This window comes from Ruditapes philippinarum, unplaced genomic scaffold (assembly GCF_026571515.1).
Source record: "Ruditapes philippinarum isolate M1 unplaced genomic scaffold, ASM2657151v2 ctg14450_1_1_1_1, whole genome shotgun sequence".
In the NCBI taxonomy this organism is placed as follows: domain Eukaryota; kingdom Metazoa; phylum Mollusca; class Bivalvia; order Venerida; family Veneridae; genus Ruditapes; species Ruditapes philippinarum.
In genome coordinates, this window is record NW_026861449.1 from 1 (window position 1) to 19,633 (window position 19,633).

At 32.5% G+C, this 19,633-nt stretch overlaps 1 protein-coding gene across 1 annotated transcript; it reads right to left on the reverse strand.

Moving 5' to 3' along the window:
* Window positions 1-1,118: 1,118 nt before the first annotated feature.
* On the reverse strand, window positions 1,119-17,235 carry LOC132715644 (Fanconi anemia group A protein-like; the record flags this gene model as incomplete). The annotated part of the gene is given in 13 exon segments (XM_060698681.1): window positions 1,119-1,214; window positions 2,942-3,052; window positions 3,698-3,831; window positions 4,679-4,820; window positions 5,227-5,303; window positions 5,861-6,022; window positions 6,495-6,596; window positions 7,350-7,435; window positions 10,568-10,734; window positions 11,664-11,791; window positions 12,547-12,604; window positions 14,408-14,519; window positions 17,154-17,235. Coding segments are annotated over 12 exon segments (1,356 nt in total), but the record flags the coding sequence as incomplete, so codon positions are not given.
* Window positions 17,236-19,633: the final 2,398 nt, after the last annotated feature.

Consider the following 19,633-nt stretch of genomic DNA (forward strand, 5'->3'; position numbering starts at 1 on the left):
TATTATATCTAGAAAAGTGCATCTTACACTGTATTATATCTAGAATAGTGCATCTTACACTGTATTATATCTAGAAATAGTGCGCATCTTACACTGTATTATATCTAGAATAGTGCATCTTACACTATTATTATAGCTAGAATAGTGCATCTTACACTGTATTTATAGCATCTTACACTGTATTATAGCTAGAATAGTGCATCTTACACTGTACTTTAGCATCTTACACTGTATTACAGCTAGAATAGTGCATCTTACACTGTACTATAGCATCTTACACTGTATTATAGCTAGAATAGTGCATCTTACACTGTATTATAGCATCTTACACTGTATTATAGCGTAAATAGTGCATCTTATACTGTACTATAGCATCTTACACTGTATCATAGCTAGAATAGTGCATCTTACACTGTACTATAGCATCTTACACTGTATTATAGCTTAGAATAGTGCATCTTACACTGTACTATAGCATAAGCACACCATCTTACACTGTTTATAGCTAGAATAGTGCATCTTACACTGTACTATAGCATCTTACACTGTATTATAGCTAGAAAAGTGCATCTTACACTGTATTATAGCTAGAATAGTGCATCCTACACTGTACTATAGCATCTTACACTGTATTATAGCTAGAATAGTGCATCTTACACTGTACTATAGCATCTTACACTGTATTATAGCTAGAATAGTGCATCTTACACTGTATTATAGCATCTTACACTGTATTATAGCTAGAATAGTGCATCTTACACTGTACTATAGCATCTTACACTGTATTATAGCTAGAATAGTGCATCTTACACTGTATTATATCTAGAATAGTGCATCTTTAATTGTACTATATCTAGAATACAGCATCTTTAACTGTACCTTATCTGAAATAGAGAACCTCTCTGACTTCTGTTCTCCATCTAGAATAGAACATACAGGCAGAACAATTTTTGGAAAGATGCATGTATAATCAGATTTTTTAATAATTAAGACCTAAAGACCTGTTCCCTGCCAATAAAATGTTAAAAAAGGCTTTATACTCTCTTACCATCCTAGATACTACCTGCATACAGTGCATAGTCATTGTCTATGAAAAAGAATGGCCCGACTTTACATACCTTGAGATCTTCCAATCTTGTCTTGGCAAGTACAATATAATCTGTCAGAAGCTGTCTACATTTACTAGGTACAAATGGTGGGTGTAAAATGTGAACCTGTGAAAAACAAAGGCAACAAAAAACCCTACAGCAGTTGTTTTTAATTATATAATATAAAAAAAATGTGATTAGTTATAAAAGTTTCTGACAGGATAACCGATATATGGGAGAATATATATTATTGACAACAAGTTCATAAGAAAACGCAGCAATGTTAGGAAATTCAAAACAAAAGTATTTAACTTATCTTGTAAATAATATATCAAGTATGTCTATTCATACAGCATTGACATGTAGGTGATCTTGAACTATAACAATGACCTACACTTGACTTTCTTGGTGGTAAGAATCATATAGGTAACCAGAACTAAAAAAATCATACATAGCAATACACTAATCATATGTCATTATTATACTGGAGTCAATTTACAAGAATCTCTATAAATGTTAATCTGTTTTACAAGACATAACTGCCTCAACTCCTTCTTTCATAAAATAAAGTTATTGTATATAAAAGAACAGAAAAATACAATTTACATGTAGCTATAGAAATAAACCCTTCATCAGAAATATGATGAAAATACCAAGAGCATCTCAGAGCATGACAATATAAAGTTGTGCCCTATATGCCAAATAGTTTCAATTTCCTTCCTTACATATATTTATGTATCAGTCAGTTGTAACCCTGGACCCAAATATCAATGAGCAAGTGCTGGGGACAGCTGGAAAAATGAACAATTATTTCACCATCCATCTGTCCAAGTAATGCTTTGTCAATGTAGTCGTTTTATTTGGCAATCAAATATTTTATAATATGTTCAGCTTGCATTGCATGGCCACTTAGTGTAGATTTTACAACTTGACTGATTCCACGGGTTTTGTTGGGGAGGTCAATGTCTTCTAGGGGTGTCATCGATTCAATCGATATCGGTGTATCAACGATCTTTGTTATCCAATTCGATATCGATTCCATTTTTTAAATATCGGATATCGAATGCACATATATTTCTAGCTAAAGAGACTTCAGCGAACAGGTTTTATACTATAGAACTGATAGACCTGTTTACTGTCGCAAAACGTCAAAATAAAAGGGACATATAAAGTTATGGAAGCCAGAAACATTTTTTTTCTAAAATGAAAACGGAAATCAATGCTAAAGTTACCTCCCATTGTCTCTAAAGAATGCTGCCTAATTTCATTGTAATCTCGCACGTCTGTTAAGTGGATGTCAAGACCCCTAAATTCAGATTTTAAAAAGGGAAAATGCCAAGAAAATTTTGTCAGTGTTTCTTTGTAAAAATTATGATTACAAAATGTTAAACTTTAATAAATATTCATGTTCTAAACACTATAATATGCCAATTAAACTCGGCTTAATTGGAACGGCAAGGACGGGATTTAGCATGATCAGTAACTACGTAATAGCAACAACAACAACAAAAGTAAAATGGAAAAGGCTTTAAACTTTATAGTTACTAGTCATTAGTTTTCATTTATAGCTATATGATAAAAAAAAGAAACAAATTATTCGGTTTTCATAGTTTATCTTTTTTGCATTTGTCTTAATATAACTGCTTTGTCAGTGTCCTTAGGAAACATTAATTTAAAAAGACTTGAAAGCTAAAATTTAGCCTGGCAATCAATATATCCCTGTATCGCCGATAATTCATTACCGATATATCAATACAAAAATCCTTATCGATGACACCTCTAATATTGTCTTCACTGCTCAATTTTGGTTGGGGAGTTTGGGTAACACTAAACTACAAAATATTGAAATTTACCTTGATGTGTTGAGCTGACTCATAAGGTACCAGGTCTGTGAGAAATTTCATCAAAAATGTGAAACTTTTCCTAGTACTTGCCAATGACCTTGACCCCTCAGAAAATGTTCTCTGAAAAATAAATAGCTTTGTATCATATCTTTAATGAATTAACTAATGAAGAATATACTAATATTGACAGTGGCTCCAATTAACAAGCTAAATTAACCAGTCAGCTAAAAATAATAGATACAAAAATACGAATCTGGTTGTCAAATCGTAAGTATTTGAACATTCCTGGTAGAGGGTCACTTTCAAATCATCAACATGAATTACAAATGAACATGTATATCAAAATTTAAACAAAAGAATTTACCAGTAAAGATTCTTAAGTTTTTTTTCAACCTACATATTGGTTAATGTGACCAAGACCGCTGAACTTATATATGTTAACAGATAACTCTTGCTACAAGATCAAACTCCTGTGATAATACATGAACTTATATCAAAAACAGGATAACAAACAAGAAGATTTTTTTCTCTCTTGACATTAAAAAATGTATACAGGAAAAAAATCCTGTCCCCTAACAAATACTTTATTAACAAATCAAATTTATTCTAACAGTCTTGGATTTTTCTGAGAAATCATTCATATATTCATACCAACAGATTTCAGCCAACTTGAAGATGTCATTCACAGTTTTTTTATAAACACAAATTTCGAAAAATGCAAACACCCTTTAACTGCTATTTTTAGAACAAATTCTAATTAAATACCTGAAACCAGTCTGAATAGGAAAGGAAGACATGTGGTCCCTGAAAACAGGCCTGCCTTGATAGTAGAATACCCATAATGGTTGTTTCCATCTCACAACTGTCTAAACCTTCCTGCAGTAAACCATCTGTGAACTCTATAAATGTAGTAAACCATCTGTAAACTTTATAAATGTAGTAAACCATCTGTAAACTTAATAAATGTAGTAAATCATCTGTAAACTTTATAAATGTAGTAAACCATCTGTGAACTCTATAAATGTAGTAAACCATCTGTGAACTCTATAAATGTAGTAAACCATCTGTGAACTCTATAAATGTAGTAAACCATCTGTAAACTCTATAAATGTAGTAAACCATCTGTGAACTCTATAAATGTAGTAAACCATCTGTAAATTATATAAATGTAGTTAACCATCTGTAAACTTTACAAATGTAGCAAACCATCTGTGAACTCTATAAAAGTAGTAAACCATCTGTGAACTCTATAAATGTAGTAAACCATCTGTCAATTCTATAAATGTAGTAAACCATCTGTCAATTCTATAAATGTAGTAAACCATCTGTAAACTCCACAAATGTAGCAAAACGATCTGTAAACTCCACAAATGTAGCAAAACGATCTGCGAACTCTATAAATGTAGTTAAGCATCTGCGAACTCTATAAATGTAGTTAAGCATCTGCGAACTCTATAAATGTACTTAATTATCTGTAAACTCTATAAATGTAGTAAACTATTATGTAAATTCTTTAATATCATCTGTAAACTCTTCATTTAAGTCAACAATCTGTTAACCATCTGCTAACTCTATAAATGTTGTAAACCATATTACTCTTCCACTTCACCCAGGTGTTCATGTCTTTCAAAAATAACAAAATTCGCTTGGCAGATCAGAGCCATAGATAAAACCATTAGTTGTTGAATATACCTGTAGCATTAATTTCACTTACACAATGACTTTATCATCAATGTGAATACTCACCAAGGAAAAGTTTAGCTGTTTCTGGCATACACACCATTGTAACAGATACAAATGACAGAAGGAGTTGCCAGTTCACTTCCTGTTGTTCCAGAATCTGTCTTAATAATAGCAACACCTCAGACACTTCAAATGGTAACAGAAACTGAAACAAGAAAACAGAGAGCATTTTAGGTTTCATAAGTTGAACTATTGAGATAAGACTTAAAAAATATGATTGGGTCTTTAGGCTTAGGACAAGAATGTCCCCTCATTGCAACTATTTGTCAAGCCACAGTTGGACAAATAAGTATCGCTGTCATTGATTTAGTCAGAAGCATATCAAAGATATATCAATATTTGATGACAAATATCAAGGGCACATCAATATTCAGAGAATTGTTTATCCATACTTGTTTTCATTATTTCAGTATGTTACTTGTTCAGTGCTTCTGTTTATGTTTTGGCTGAATTTGACCATTTCTATACATTTTATAGATAAGTCAAAAACTTTCCATTTATTCAATTTTTTACAGGTAAAGGTATAATGAAGATCATATGCATTGTAATACTTGTTTATATAACTGTGTGACAGATGATGAAATTTTCCCATAAGCCCATTTCTCTTGCTCTCGTATAGCTTGAGACACTGAAATAAAACAAGAATATTCTTAATGAAACTTATTCATATGACTTAAATTCAATTTTCCTTTTAATCTGAGTATATATTATAACAACATATCATATGGCAACTTACCCATTTCACTGGTGGTGGAACACCCACTGGTGCATAAATTAAGGTATGATATTATAAACCATATAACTTCAATAAACTAGCCAGATAGCTCTCTAACATACAGGAAAATCTGAGCCACTGGCTGTATAATAATCCATAGCATCCAATGGCACAAAATTCTAATAAGCTACTAACTTTAAACTTAACCACACTTATAATCTTAAATGTACCTGTCCATCTTTTAATCTGGATATAACCATTAAATGTTTTTGTGAAATTTTCTAAATATGTACACATGAATAGGAATATACATCTTTTTTACCATTTATATGCAATTTCAGTAAAACGCCTCGATAATTTTTTTTACATACAAGTTCAGGTCAGGAAAACTTCCCTCTATATTTGTGAAATTTTCTTACATTAAGGTTCAGTAAAGTATCATTACATACAGGTCCAGTAAGACTTTCTACCTTTAAGTACAGGTTTATGACCGAGAATAACTGTCAACACATGGGTACACACACTCTTCATTGTACATACATCAAGCTGCACACTAGAAAGGGAGATAAACAGTTTTTCATTCTTCACATTATCATCTGAGTTACCCTTCTTGACAGCATCTTCTATTATACCTAGAAAATAAACCAGTTTCTAACATTTGTAACGAGATTAAAAGAAATACAGTGTGGAAGAAATTACCTACATATAAATCCACAAGACAAAGTTACAATGATTCAATAACTGCAAAGCATCTCTAATGAATTGCTGTACTTAGTTAACAATGGATTTAACTCAATACAGGACTGGAGCAGTACCTCTGGACGCTTGCAGAAATCATGATGAATAGATAGACAAATATTTTATTCTTTTTGGCAATTCTTACATTTTTCATTAATTATCATACACAAATGGGTTTGAAAAGATGAATAAGACGTTTCATTGAGTTCATTCCGTTGGGTGAAAAGGCAAGATTTTAGCATTTAATCATTCCTGCGCCTTGTCCTGTATATAACGGAATACAGTATTTCGTGCGGTGCTCTAATCCTTTTTTTAGTCGCACTCCTTAACAATTACATGGTTGTCAAGAAAGTCATAATTACTTACTAATGAAAAACTGATCAACAACAGTAACAGCCAAATTGCCAACACTTGGTTTACTGGCTTTGTCCTCTGAAAATCCGAGATTAAATAGCTCAGTCAGTACACCTGAAAACGACAAAGGATATTTTGATTGTGTTAAGTGAATATTGTATATATCTCACAAAGAAGTGAGAATTTTAAAATATTTTCATGTGCGCAAGGATAAATATACCAAATTCTCACTACAAAGTTAGCTTTAGTCTGTATTCACTTAAAAGAAACAAATGATCATCTAATCGTACATTGCACTTTATAGATTTCCATTATTACTAGTCAAATGTTACCAAACATTGGCACCAAATAACACTTATTTATATGGCGTTTATCAGTGAAGTCTTGAAAATTTATATCTGTTATGTGTTCTTTCTATCTCTATCTATGAAGGTATAGAATGGGAATCAAAATTCTATATCTCACTCAAGTTTCAAACAGTGTGATATGACTTATATCTTACTGATGTTTTTTTTTCAATATCTCATTGAAAAAAGTAAAACACAAAACAAAAGTTTATCTATAGAATAGTATGTAAGACAATCTGTCAAGATACATTGCATTGAATATTAAGGCCACTGAGAAATAACAGTCAATATAAAAAACATGTTTTCAAATGAAATAAACATTTATTCTCTCTCAAACAACAAATAATAATCTACTTACACCATATCATAAATTAGATATATAGGATATCAAAAGAGTGAAGGTTAAATACTGAATTTTACGAAACATGTTGAACAAATTAGAATATATATAATGCGAGTTATATAACATACAAACAATTTTTGTCAGATAACTAAAATGTAAATTTATGTCAACAACTACCTGATATTACATCATATTGTCTATTTTCACAAGCCTGGCACATTTTTGAAACAAATATCTCCCCAGTAACTGCTCTATCTTTTTGTCTGAAATATATAAAAAAACGGACTCCACTGAGGTTTATTGACATCATCAGACTATTCTATTTGACTTGTACACCATCTGAAGTATGTCTGGACAAATAACATGCCTGCAAAATGTCTGACCATTAGCACGCCCGTTTAACTCACAACGAGTGAAAAATGTCCATCGGTAAAAATGTTGTGAGCAACTTCCGTTCCTCGTTGTGAGCACCCATCTTTGACGAGTGACACGATAAACAAGGTGAGTTTTTCATAATTTTTGAAGATTACAGACATTTATGTAAAAATATCGAAATGCAGTTAGCTAGCGATGTGTTTCTCGAGTATGCACATGTAAAGATATTGCCTGTTGGTGGACAATTTGATGGACATACCGTGCGACGCAGTCACTCAGGGTAGCTGGAAAACTGGAGACAACTTCTCTTTGGACCTTATTTAACATTGAAAACGTCGATTCTGGTGACGTTTTGTGCATTCTGACATAAAACAGATGCTCACAAGTCTTCAGCGTAAATTATTATTTGAAAGTCTTCATAGAAACGAAGATATACCCTTTAATGCTTTAATCCTCGTTGTGAGCACCATAACCTCGTTGTGAGCAAGACAAGCGCAGTGCGTGTATGGTTTTAATATGTAATTCAGATGGTGAAAATATAATTTTCAATCTACGACAGCAATTAAAACGTTTTTTCACAGCAGCATTTCTTTGCAAGATGTTGTGCATACCCCAAAGGGAGTCATATTAGTTTTGAACTGTCAGTCCGTCAATCTGTCCGAAAACTTTAACATTGGCCATAACTTCCTTATTAGTAAACGGATTTGATTCATATTTGAACACAACACCCGTTATTTCCTTCCTACGGACCTGTATTTTTTTACCTGGACCCCTGAATGGCCTTTACCTTGAAGGTCAAATTGTCCAAAAACATTTCAGATTGGCCATAATGTCCTGGCATAATGTTTAGGCACAACACATCTTTGGACAAGGCCTTTCAACTATCCTATATTATTTTGACCTTGACCCCTGAATGACCTTCACCTTGAAGGTCAAATTGCCAAAAACTTAAAAATTGGTCATAACCTCCTTATTAGTATACGGACTCTACTCATATTTTGAAACAACACCCCTTTAGGCAAGACCTTCAAACTGATCTGTATTGTTTTACCTTGTACAGTGAATGACCTTCTAGAACATCCAAAAACTTTAACATTGGTCATAACTTCTTTATAAGTAAGTGGAATTAATTCATATTTGGACACAATGCCCCTTTGGACAAGACCTTCCAACTGACCTATATTTATTTCACCTTGACCTTGAATTACCTTCACATTGAAGATCTAATTGTCCAAAAACAAATAATCTATCTGGTCCATAAATCAAAGGACAAAGCACCACTTCAGGGGCATTGTCAATTTACCGTGATAGTTCTTGTTTTACATAACTTGGTCAGTCTTCAGCTCAGGATAAACACATGTATGTGTGTATCACACAGATTGTGAAATTGTTGAAATATTCATAAACACCCCGTGATGTTCACTCGTGCCACACTAGAGTACATACGAAATAAAATACAATGTACCTGATTTACCTCCACTGATTAGTTCTTCTGTTAATCTGATGACTTGTGAATATGAAGAATAATTTTCAAAAAAAAGAAAAAGAAGAACTATTGCAAAGAAAAACTATTGTACAAAAACGTTTTGATTGCTTTTGGTAGATTGAAAATTGTAGTCTTGCCATTTGAATTACATATTAAAACCAGACAAGCACTGCGCTTGTCTTGCTCACAACGAGGTTATGGTGCTCACAACGAGGATTAAAGCAAAAAAGAGTATATCTTCGTTTCTATGAAGACTTTCAGATAATAATTTACGCTGAAGACTTGTGGGCATCTGTATTATGTTAGAATGCACAAAACGTCACCAGAATCGACGTTTTCAATGTTAAATAAGGTCCAAAGAGAAGTTGCCTCCAGTTTTCCAGCTACCCTGAGTGACTGCGTCGCACGGTATTTCCATCAAATTGTCCACCAACAGGCAATATCTTTACATGTGCATACTCGGAAAACACATCGCTAGCTAACTGCATTCCGATATTTTTACATAAATGTCTGTAATCTTCAAAAATTATGAAAAACTCACCTTGTTTATCGTGTCACTCGTCAAAGATGGGTGCTCACAATGAGGAACGGAAGTTGCTCACAACATTTTTACCGATGGACATTTTTCACTCGTTGTGAGTTAAACGGGCGTGATTAGCTTACTCCCACTTTTCCGGAATGATTTTCAAGATGCAAAATGACCCAAAAATGAAACTAAAATCTGGCCCAGAATATATAAAAAATCAAATTCCAATTTAACTTTTAGTAAATTTCTATATTTTGTTGCATATTTTCTGTTTAAAGTGCCCCAGTTGATTTATGTTTGAATTTCAAATTTTATGTTCTCTGGCTTTTGAACCTCTTTTGAACCTTTTTGTTCCCTTATGCAGTACTGATTTTAAAACACTATATATTATTGGCACAAATAATTTTTGAGGACTAGAAAGACATGCATACAACATTAAGCATGACACATTGTCTTGATGTGGTAGACATTTGTGCCAAGTTATTTTAAAATCCTTCCACGCATGACAAAGTTACAGTCCGGACATGAATGTGTATCTTCAAACTCTTCTTGAGAGAATGAGTACATTCAACCTATGTGTGACCTAGACCTTGAAGGTAGGGACATGGGTCTTTGTCACGACATGTCATCTTGATGTGGTAGACATTTATGCCAAGTTATTTTAAAATCCTTCCATGCATGACAAAGTTACAGCCCGACACAAACATGTGTACCTAAAAACTCTAATTGTGATAAAGTGAACTTCAAAATGGTAGTGTGACCTTGGCCTTTGAGGTAGGGACGTTGTTCTTGGACGCCACACATCATCTTGATGTGGTAGACATTTATGCCAAATTATTTCAAAATCCCTCAATGTATGACAAAGTTACAGTCCGGACACGAATGAAGTTGGGATGCACAGACAGACGGACGCACAGAGGGTGTGATTATATTTTGCCTCCCTCGGGGGCATAAGCCAGTAAGAATTGCCCTGTAACTAAACTCTTGTATTCTTATTTAAATACTTACATGCAGAAATATTGCTCAATACTAAAGATGCCTTCTTTGTGAAGAGTCCACATGAAATGTAATGGAATTCTGGGCAATCCATGCAGTTTATCATTCAATCTTGAAACATTCAGCTTGCCTGTATCTTTCAACTGTTTCATCATCAGCAATAATGATTGAACTTCTGCCTATAAATAAAAACATATGGCTTTAAATAGAAATATATATCTATAAATCAGAATATCGACTATATATTGATTCAGCCTCGCTTTTGCTTCGAATGATTTGATCATTTATCTGGGTCAAGCATTGAATTAATGCTTCTTTTTCATCCAGTAAACAAAGTCATTCCCAATGCCAAAACATAGCTTTCTTTCCAACTGAGAGACAAATTTTTCCCAACAGACAGTCTGCATAAATGGTGTTGCTTATTTGCTTAAATAGGGAATATTCTGAAATAACTTATACAAAAATAATAATACAGAAGTTATCAGTAGAAGGTTTGTTTTTGTATTTATTATGTATTCAGCTGTTTCTGTTAGTTACTCTACAAATCCCAATTTTTACTTTTCATAATGCTTTTTACCTTGAATTAAAAATGGTGCTGGAGGCATTCCTTAAATGTTGAGAAAACGGCTTGAATTTAACATATTGTGAAAGTGATTTTGATATTGGAAGTTGCATAGGTTCGATCTGTATTGACTCTTGATTCAATGTGTACAAAATCTCTATAGTAATATATTAACAATAACAACATTGTTGACGTCAAATAGCGCCGCAGGTAAGATAATAGCGTAAATGTTGTTCAGTTGCAAAATTTCCTAATTTCTGCTGTATAAGGCCTAGCGCCTTTATTTAGCATTTCAAATACCTTACTAAGAAAAATTTAAGCAATAATATTTCACTCATGTTTTTGCTGATGAATAAACCTGATAAAGTGCTTACATAGGCTTACAGGATAACTTTGAAAAACCTGTAAGATAATAGCGTAAATATAAATTATGTAGTTATCTTGCCGACACATATCATAAATTTTAAAACTAAATAAGATCTATTAAGCAACCAAATGTTGGCTGAAAACCTTGAAGTTGAAATAGTTATAGGAACAAAATCTTACTGTTTTATCTTCTGATATTTTGCCACTGTCAGAATAAAGGGATACAACTCTCTCCATACATATCTCTGTACTATGAAACTGCCCATCTGGCAGATCATTTGACTTCAATATTGGCAAACAGCCAAATTCTGGAATGAAATAAGATGTTCTGTCAAAATAAAACAAATGATTTAAATCTATATCATCAACTAAAGCTTCAATTAAAGCAGCAGGCCTCTAGATTCTATCAATTTTCATGAAAGTTTTGGAAATGTATCAAAAAGTAAAATATTGTAAGATGAACAAATAAAGCAAAAATACATATTGCAATTGGCACTTTCAATGCAATTTTTTCCCAAAAAGTGGTCAACATGTGCAAAACAGCCATTACTGTGTTAGTAACGCAGTAGCAATATGGTGGTAAGATACTGCAAAATCAGTCTTAAACTGCATATTACATGTAAAATATCACTTGGATCTTGAATGTTTTTATCTTTCTTAAAATTTTAGTACATTTTTCTCAGATCTGATTGAATATGGTACGACACTAGCGGAAAATAGTTACTCCATATTTGGATATGTACTATAATCATTTAAAGTAACAAAATATGAACAAAATGGTATATCTTGTCATAAAAAAAAATAAATAAAAGTTAATGTTGAAAATTTAAGGATTTTATAAGTACTGTCGGTTAAACATTTAACACGACGTTAACACCGTTTAAACGGTTAGCATTTTTTCTTATCATGACACCCCTATTTAGTACTAGTTGCTTCAGAAGATAAGAATTTACCTTTGTCCTTTAACCTGCTCTAAAAGCATTTATTTAAATGTTATAAAACTCATGCTGCCCTTCCTTGATAAATCTATTTTGTGTCTTTAAATGAGACCATAACTACATACCTGCCAAACCAGTCAGTAAAACATTGTCATCCTTGCATGCCTGTCGAAATGATGATACCTGTCCAAAGAAAATAATTGTGATATTTTTCAGCAGACTATTTATAGTGTCATAAGGCAAACTTTCCAGCTTTAATGAAAATGAAGGAGACATATATGATCATGAAGATTATTAAGAGCCAGAACTATGATCCTAAAGATACATGCACAATTTAAACAGAATACATAGTGTTGTTTTTGAGCTTACATGCATGCATTAATAATGAAGAATCTTTACATTCACATGTAAATATAATTAAATAAAGAAATCCTTTCAAGTCATAGGTAATGGTATTTGACAGTTATCTACAATTATAAACTCGAAAACATCATTGTGAGCAATTTCAAGTGAATACCTTCATTATTTACTAAGAAATAAAGTTGAATATTATGTATGTATGATGATACTGACTACTCAATGAAATTTTTGCATTGATTGTTAACCAAACTAACATCTAAATTTATCTGACCCATGTTGCTTTTTTGAAAAAAACTATTTTTAAATTATCAAATTTAATATTATCTTTGGTGTATGTTTGCTTAGTTTGGTTTTACCAAGCACCTCCACAATTCAAGTCATATGGCGCCAAAACAGGAAAGATGATTTTGGCTAACCTCGGATGTTACAAATTTAAAGCAACACCAGGGGTCAAAACCACCTCACCTGCTTGAGCTAAGAGATTCATAGACTCCAGTAATTCAAACCCACATTTGGTTGCCTCTAATAATCATGCAGTGATAAACTGTGGCTGCAATTCTGATGCCTCAACCCTTAAAGACAACCCCTAAGCCATAAGGGGAAAATATCTATGAAAACATTGATAAAAGCCATAATATTTGATTCTATCTCAGGTCATGCTAGTTAACAGAAATTTCTGATATAAAAAATCTGATGGGACAAACAGCTTAAGATTAGCACATTGTGAAAAATTTATCAAATTAGACCCATGCATCTGGTCTTGTTGATTAAATGTTGTGAAATGGCCTTTTAGTCCATACTGGTGTAAATGGTGTATTAAGAGGAATATAATCCAACTGGTCCTTTTGTATATATATATAAATGCATGCAGGTCAAATTAGCTGTTACGAAATGTTATTAAGGTATTTTATAATAATAGCAGAATCAATATTAGTCTTTGATTTAAACATTATGCTTATCCAATTTCAAATGAGCAGCTATGATGCCTGTAAGTTACAGTAATGTAGTCCTAATTATAAGACCTATATGAATTATGTAACCTATTTCATCTTTATCATTCATTAATCTGATATATTTTTTTCATTTTCCATGTAACGTTGAAAAAAGCCTTGCTAATATATAATATAAAATGTCACAATGATAAATATTGAATGCTAAATAACTTTTTTATGTCTTATTATTCTTTATTGATGGAACTTGCTTGTCCCATTATATTAACATAAATGTCCCAGTGAGTTGGATATTAAAATACTGAAATCTGGCTTCAAATGAGTGTTTAGTGTATTAGTATAATCCTTTCTGGTTGTATTGTGGGTTTAATAATATCAGGTAGTCCCCTTTTTTATAAATTTTTTTTAAAGCGCTACCTGTTGAGGTTACAGAGTCGCTTTTAATTAGAACTCAGTTGCACTTTTGATAAGAAACAAAAAGTGTAAAAATGTCATCGTAATGGTGAATTTAAAAAACACTTAACGTCAACCTCTCCCTTTTCTTTTAATCATGACGTTCTTGTATACCTTGTTACTTAAATAAGATTTAATATCAGTATTAATTACTTACTCTCAATACGGCGATAATACTGGAATCTATCCTATGTAAAGACAAAATAACAAAACATGCACATACCTCAGAAAGGGTCTTATCCAAGTTTTGGTTGTGTAATAGAAGTTGGAAAACTGTTTCTTTCAGTAAATCTTGACTGCCTGCCATATCATACATTCATCGTACAGACCCTATACTGAAGATTATATAAAAAACAACAGGGACTTATTTGTTACATGGACATATCACATTACTTCATTGTAATTATTCATTACATAGTCATAGGTACCAGGATTCAAAGTTCACAATCTTAAAATCTGTGAATAAAAAAAAATGTTTATATAAAGTAGTATTTTATATACAAACTATAAATTCTTTTTTTAAAGAAATCAAAAAGCATAGTAAGTTGTGGAAACGATTGCCTATGATTGGTTCTAGTAGATTTTGTAGCCCTATCAAAATTTATAGGTTCCTTTCTGCCTTTGGCTTTGCGGGAAAATTATACAATGATAATTAAAAATTTTCTCAGTACTAATAAGCTATAGGTAGAAGAAATGCAACACATTAACTATAATCTATGGAATGCCGGTAGGGACATGCCAATTTGCTTATTTGCCACTTGCTGAATTGCTTATTTGCTAATTGCCGATTTGCTTATTTGCCAATGGCTGATAGGCTTAATGACAAATTTGCTTATTTGCCAATTGCTGAATTGCTAATTTGCTTATTTGTTAACCGCTGGTTTACGTATTTGCTTATTTGCCAATTGCTAATTTGCTTTTTTGCAATAGAAATAGTTTACACTGTGCCGGAAGTATATGAAAAACAACCAGTTGAGTCATATCTGTTCACTTTTACCAACAGTATTCTTGTAAATTCAGTGTTTTTTCCAAGAATACTGTTGGTCAATGAATTTAATTGCTGTGATACCTACGCAGATATATGTCTACAACTGATGGCTGACATGTCCTTGAGAACTATAGACGCTTGGGGTCAGATCCCGAACCCCAACGTGATACGTGACCCTGTAAACACTCTATTAAAAATATTTTAATATTTAAACAAGAATTGGACATCGTTAAAACTGGTTTTCAAACAATTTTTAATATACCAGTATGAAAAAATACCATATACCACCAAGTCTCAATAAAGTACTTAATGGTTTTATCGTTGTAACGGATGTCAAATTCGTATTAAAATAAATAATAGAATAGTTTTGATATAGTCTTTACAGAGGCGTATCATGTTGGGGACAGGATCTGACCCCCAGCGTCTGTGCTTGAGAATGCCCTATAATGTGTTGCAGCTATAGATCTGTTTGTGCAGCCTAAGTCAGAGATTGATGGCATAATAAACACTTGATATAGTCATATATAAGTGAAAATTATTGGGTAAAGATTGAAAATAAAAGAACTTGAAAACAAAACTATTTCTTATTTTATGGCATATAAAATGTCGTTATTCTCAGCAGATTTGTCATGTAGGGCCTCATTTTAGTGGTACGAACACATAGTATGACAAATGACCCAATTGGTGCATGCCAAATATGGGTGTTTATCTTTGCATTTAAGCAATAGGCTTCGTTTTTAGCTCTGTAAAATTTGGTCACACTTTTCCGTTTCTTCATGTTAAACATTTTACATGCCATCAGGTGACCATGACCATGATCATGACCTAGGGTATAATGGACAAAGCCTCTTTGAATATTGTGTATGCGTGATGCCTATTTAATGCTTATGTGAAGTTACAGTTAGATGTAAGCAATAGTAACAGAGATATGACAAAAAAACAAAGGCTTTGTAGTACAATACTTTGGTGACCTTGGCATTCAGTATATAAGGGGCACAGCTTCTTCATGTACTTTGTATGCATGCTTGTAACGCAAAGTTTATGCAAAGTTTGCAGTAAGATGCATGAATCAGCAAAATGTAACAGAGATATGACAGAAAAAAACAAGTTACCAAGAAAACCAATGCCTTGGTGGATAGAATAGCATCCCTAGTGCTAAAACTGAAACTCAAGATAATTAAAAAGAACAACTACTTTTTGATACTGAATTTATTTCTTTTTTCGAAATTGAATAAAAAGTATCCATCTGCCTTTCTACCTATATTCTAGGTAATGATGGATTGCTCATAATTGTCCCAAGTATAATTCACAAAACTTTATAAACATAATAACATTTATGTATATAAGGCAATTAACATACGGGAATACCTAACTCCTCAGGGCATTAGACGATCTGTAACAGCTAAATCATATAAAGACTATATAAGTGATAATATTGTGGAAAAATCTGTGTGTAATAATCAAAAGTGTTACAAACCAGTATATGTAAAAACAGAAAACTATAAAAATTCTTTCTTCATCAGAACAGTGTTAGACTGGAATAAACTAAGTGACTCTCAAGTGTGTTCATCAACAGTTCAACAATTTAAAAACTCTATAAAACTTTGTGACTAAGGCGCACTCCCTTCACCGTCGTGTTAAAGCCAGATTTTGGTCTCTACGACGTACCCTCACAGATACAGATACAGATACAGAACATGATATAGGTTCATGAGCTTGAAATAAAGTCAACAAAGACTTGTTATTTCATATCAAACAAGAACGTACTCCGCGAGTCGGACGTATCGCCTGACAATAGCATACAAATTTATGTATATAAGCAAATAAGCAATTAGCAAATAAGCAAATTGGCAAATCAGCAATTAGCAAATAAGCAAATTGGCAAATCAGCAATTAGCAAATAAGCAATTCAGAAGTTGGCAAATAAGCAAAGTGGCATGTCCCTACCGGCATTCCATAATAATCTTTATAAATTTCTTACACTGTCTCAAGAGGGTAAGGGTATTTTCTTTTCACTTTGACACGTTCACATGTGTAAGGCGCTTTATTTTCAAAAGATCTATTAATGGCGTTAAATGAAAAAGGGGAGCTAACTTTTGCAAATTAGTTGCTCAACATGCTTCCTTCATGATTTTATGTATGATAAACTGATAAACGTGATATTACATTCAAATAGAACAGAATTTAAATAAGAAAGGCCCTCTAGTTGTCTAATCGATAGGCCTAATTTCCTGCATTTATTCTGTATAACCAAAGCATTTTATTTACAAAGCTCCACCAAAATATCTAGGCCTATACGTATATTTTGGTCCCATCATAGTCCAATCATATTAAATGAAATCATGCTTTTTTTGCTTGTTAGCTCGACAATGGCATATTAACTACCAGAATATTTTTTTTAGAAGTCCGTTCAGTATTTTAACGCGACTTATTGGGACAGCTCATCTACAAGGGAAAACCTGTGATCTAAAAGCCTCAACAGACGGTAAGATTTAGTTGTACGGCACTAATGAGAGATAAGATGTACACTTTTCAAAGCAATACAACACTTGCATTCAGACGGTAATAATCATCTGAGGTTTCCCTAAAAAGGATCCCTTTACATTGATCCTTTACATACTTTACTCAATAAATACTTTTTTCGCTATGAGTAATGATTGAAACACCTCCATTAAAAAAAAATTAATGTGAAGCCTGACCGAGACTCAAACCTAGGACCCTCGGAATACCGTACTGCGGCTCTACTGACTAAGCTATCCGGCCGCTTATAAACTACCTCCCCTCCCCCAATTAGAGAACAGTTCAATACCATGACATAATCATTTTCGGAATAATTTGGGATTCGAACATAACACAACTTTGGGTCTTCTGAAGAGTTTTTCAACATCATTTTTACCCCCATCTACTACTATGTTTACCTTTTAGCCCTGATTGTTCTGGAATTTCATTCATCATACCCATTATCAGGAGATAATTTGGTCATCTGTTACTTGTCATTGTGGGAGGTCTGTTAAAAATCTGTACGACAAGATTTTCAAAATAGAACATGTCCTATCCCTTACATCTGGACTTAAGGTTTCCGAATTCAAGAAATAGTAGCCTTCACACATTAAGATTTGTCTGTACATCTTAGTTTTAATTGGTGTTGTACTTCCAAATCCTACCGCCTGTTGAGGCCTTAAGTAGATATACATTTCTATACCATAGGCCTAACCAGTCAATAATCGATACGTACCTATCATTAAAATATATCGATCAATATACAAATGTATACAGTATGTTTCGTTGTGTTCTGGGACATAAGATATCTTATGTCCCAGGTTGTGTTTCAACAGTGTAAACTTCTCGTGTGTCATAATCATTATCAAACAATGAAGATACAAATATTATTTACTTAATATTTATTGCAAATTATATCTAAACGCAGAAGTTATCGCGCTCTGAAAAAAATGAAATTTTAAACCATTAGACGACCTCCTAAACAAATACATGTATGTAATTTTAAACAATCCTAAAATATCAAATTTAAAGTGCGTTTTATATCCACTATATAATAGTTCAATTGCGCATGTTTTTCTCACAGTATATATAGTACATATATTTTAACAGAAATGGAAATACAGTGTATAATTACCAAAAGTCAAAAGTTTGTTGATTTCTCAAATGTTTTATATGAGTTCAACCCTTATATTTTTCATTAAGTCTATAAAATATATAATAGCAATTACTTGTTGGTGTCCGTAGTTTAAGTATGTATTTCCAAAATGTCTAAAGAAGTATAAAGTTTCTGCACAAGAAGTTTGTGTTGTTAGTTAGTTGGTGTACAAATGAGAAAGGTGAATTTGGTAATATTTTTGGTAATGGCAACATCGTTTCTAAGACAACATAATTGTGTAGTACAAGTATTCTGATAAACATGACTCAGTATTAATGATTACAAGGTAAGAATTGCATTTTTTGTAAAAAGTATATGATATCTCAAAGTTATATTATTTCTCACTTCCGGTAGTTTTGGCTTTAAAATGGTGTGATATGTTACCATGTATTCATTAGTCTTGCTTCAATAGATTTTTTAAACTTATAATCACGTTTCCGTTATCGCTGTAAGTTTGAGTCTTATTACAGATGATCTGCTGTTTACTTTAAAATTTATATGCCATTTGTTTTTGTTTTTTCTGATCGATGATCATGAAATACAAAGCTGACACAGAGGTTAACGACTAACCAAACAACAAGTAGTTCTCAAAACAGCTTAAAACTAGCGATTAAAAAGAAAGAAATATTTTTATTTTGTTACAAGTGTCCAACAAATTACAAAGCATTCAAAGTTTTGAAGTAGCGTTGGCTTATAGAATTGTCAATAAAATGCACAATCACAAATTACGTGGATGAATATGATTTTTTTATCGATGAAAATGCTATTTTAGCGATGTCGATTACCGAATACTACACAAATAAATC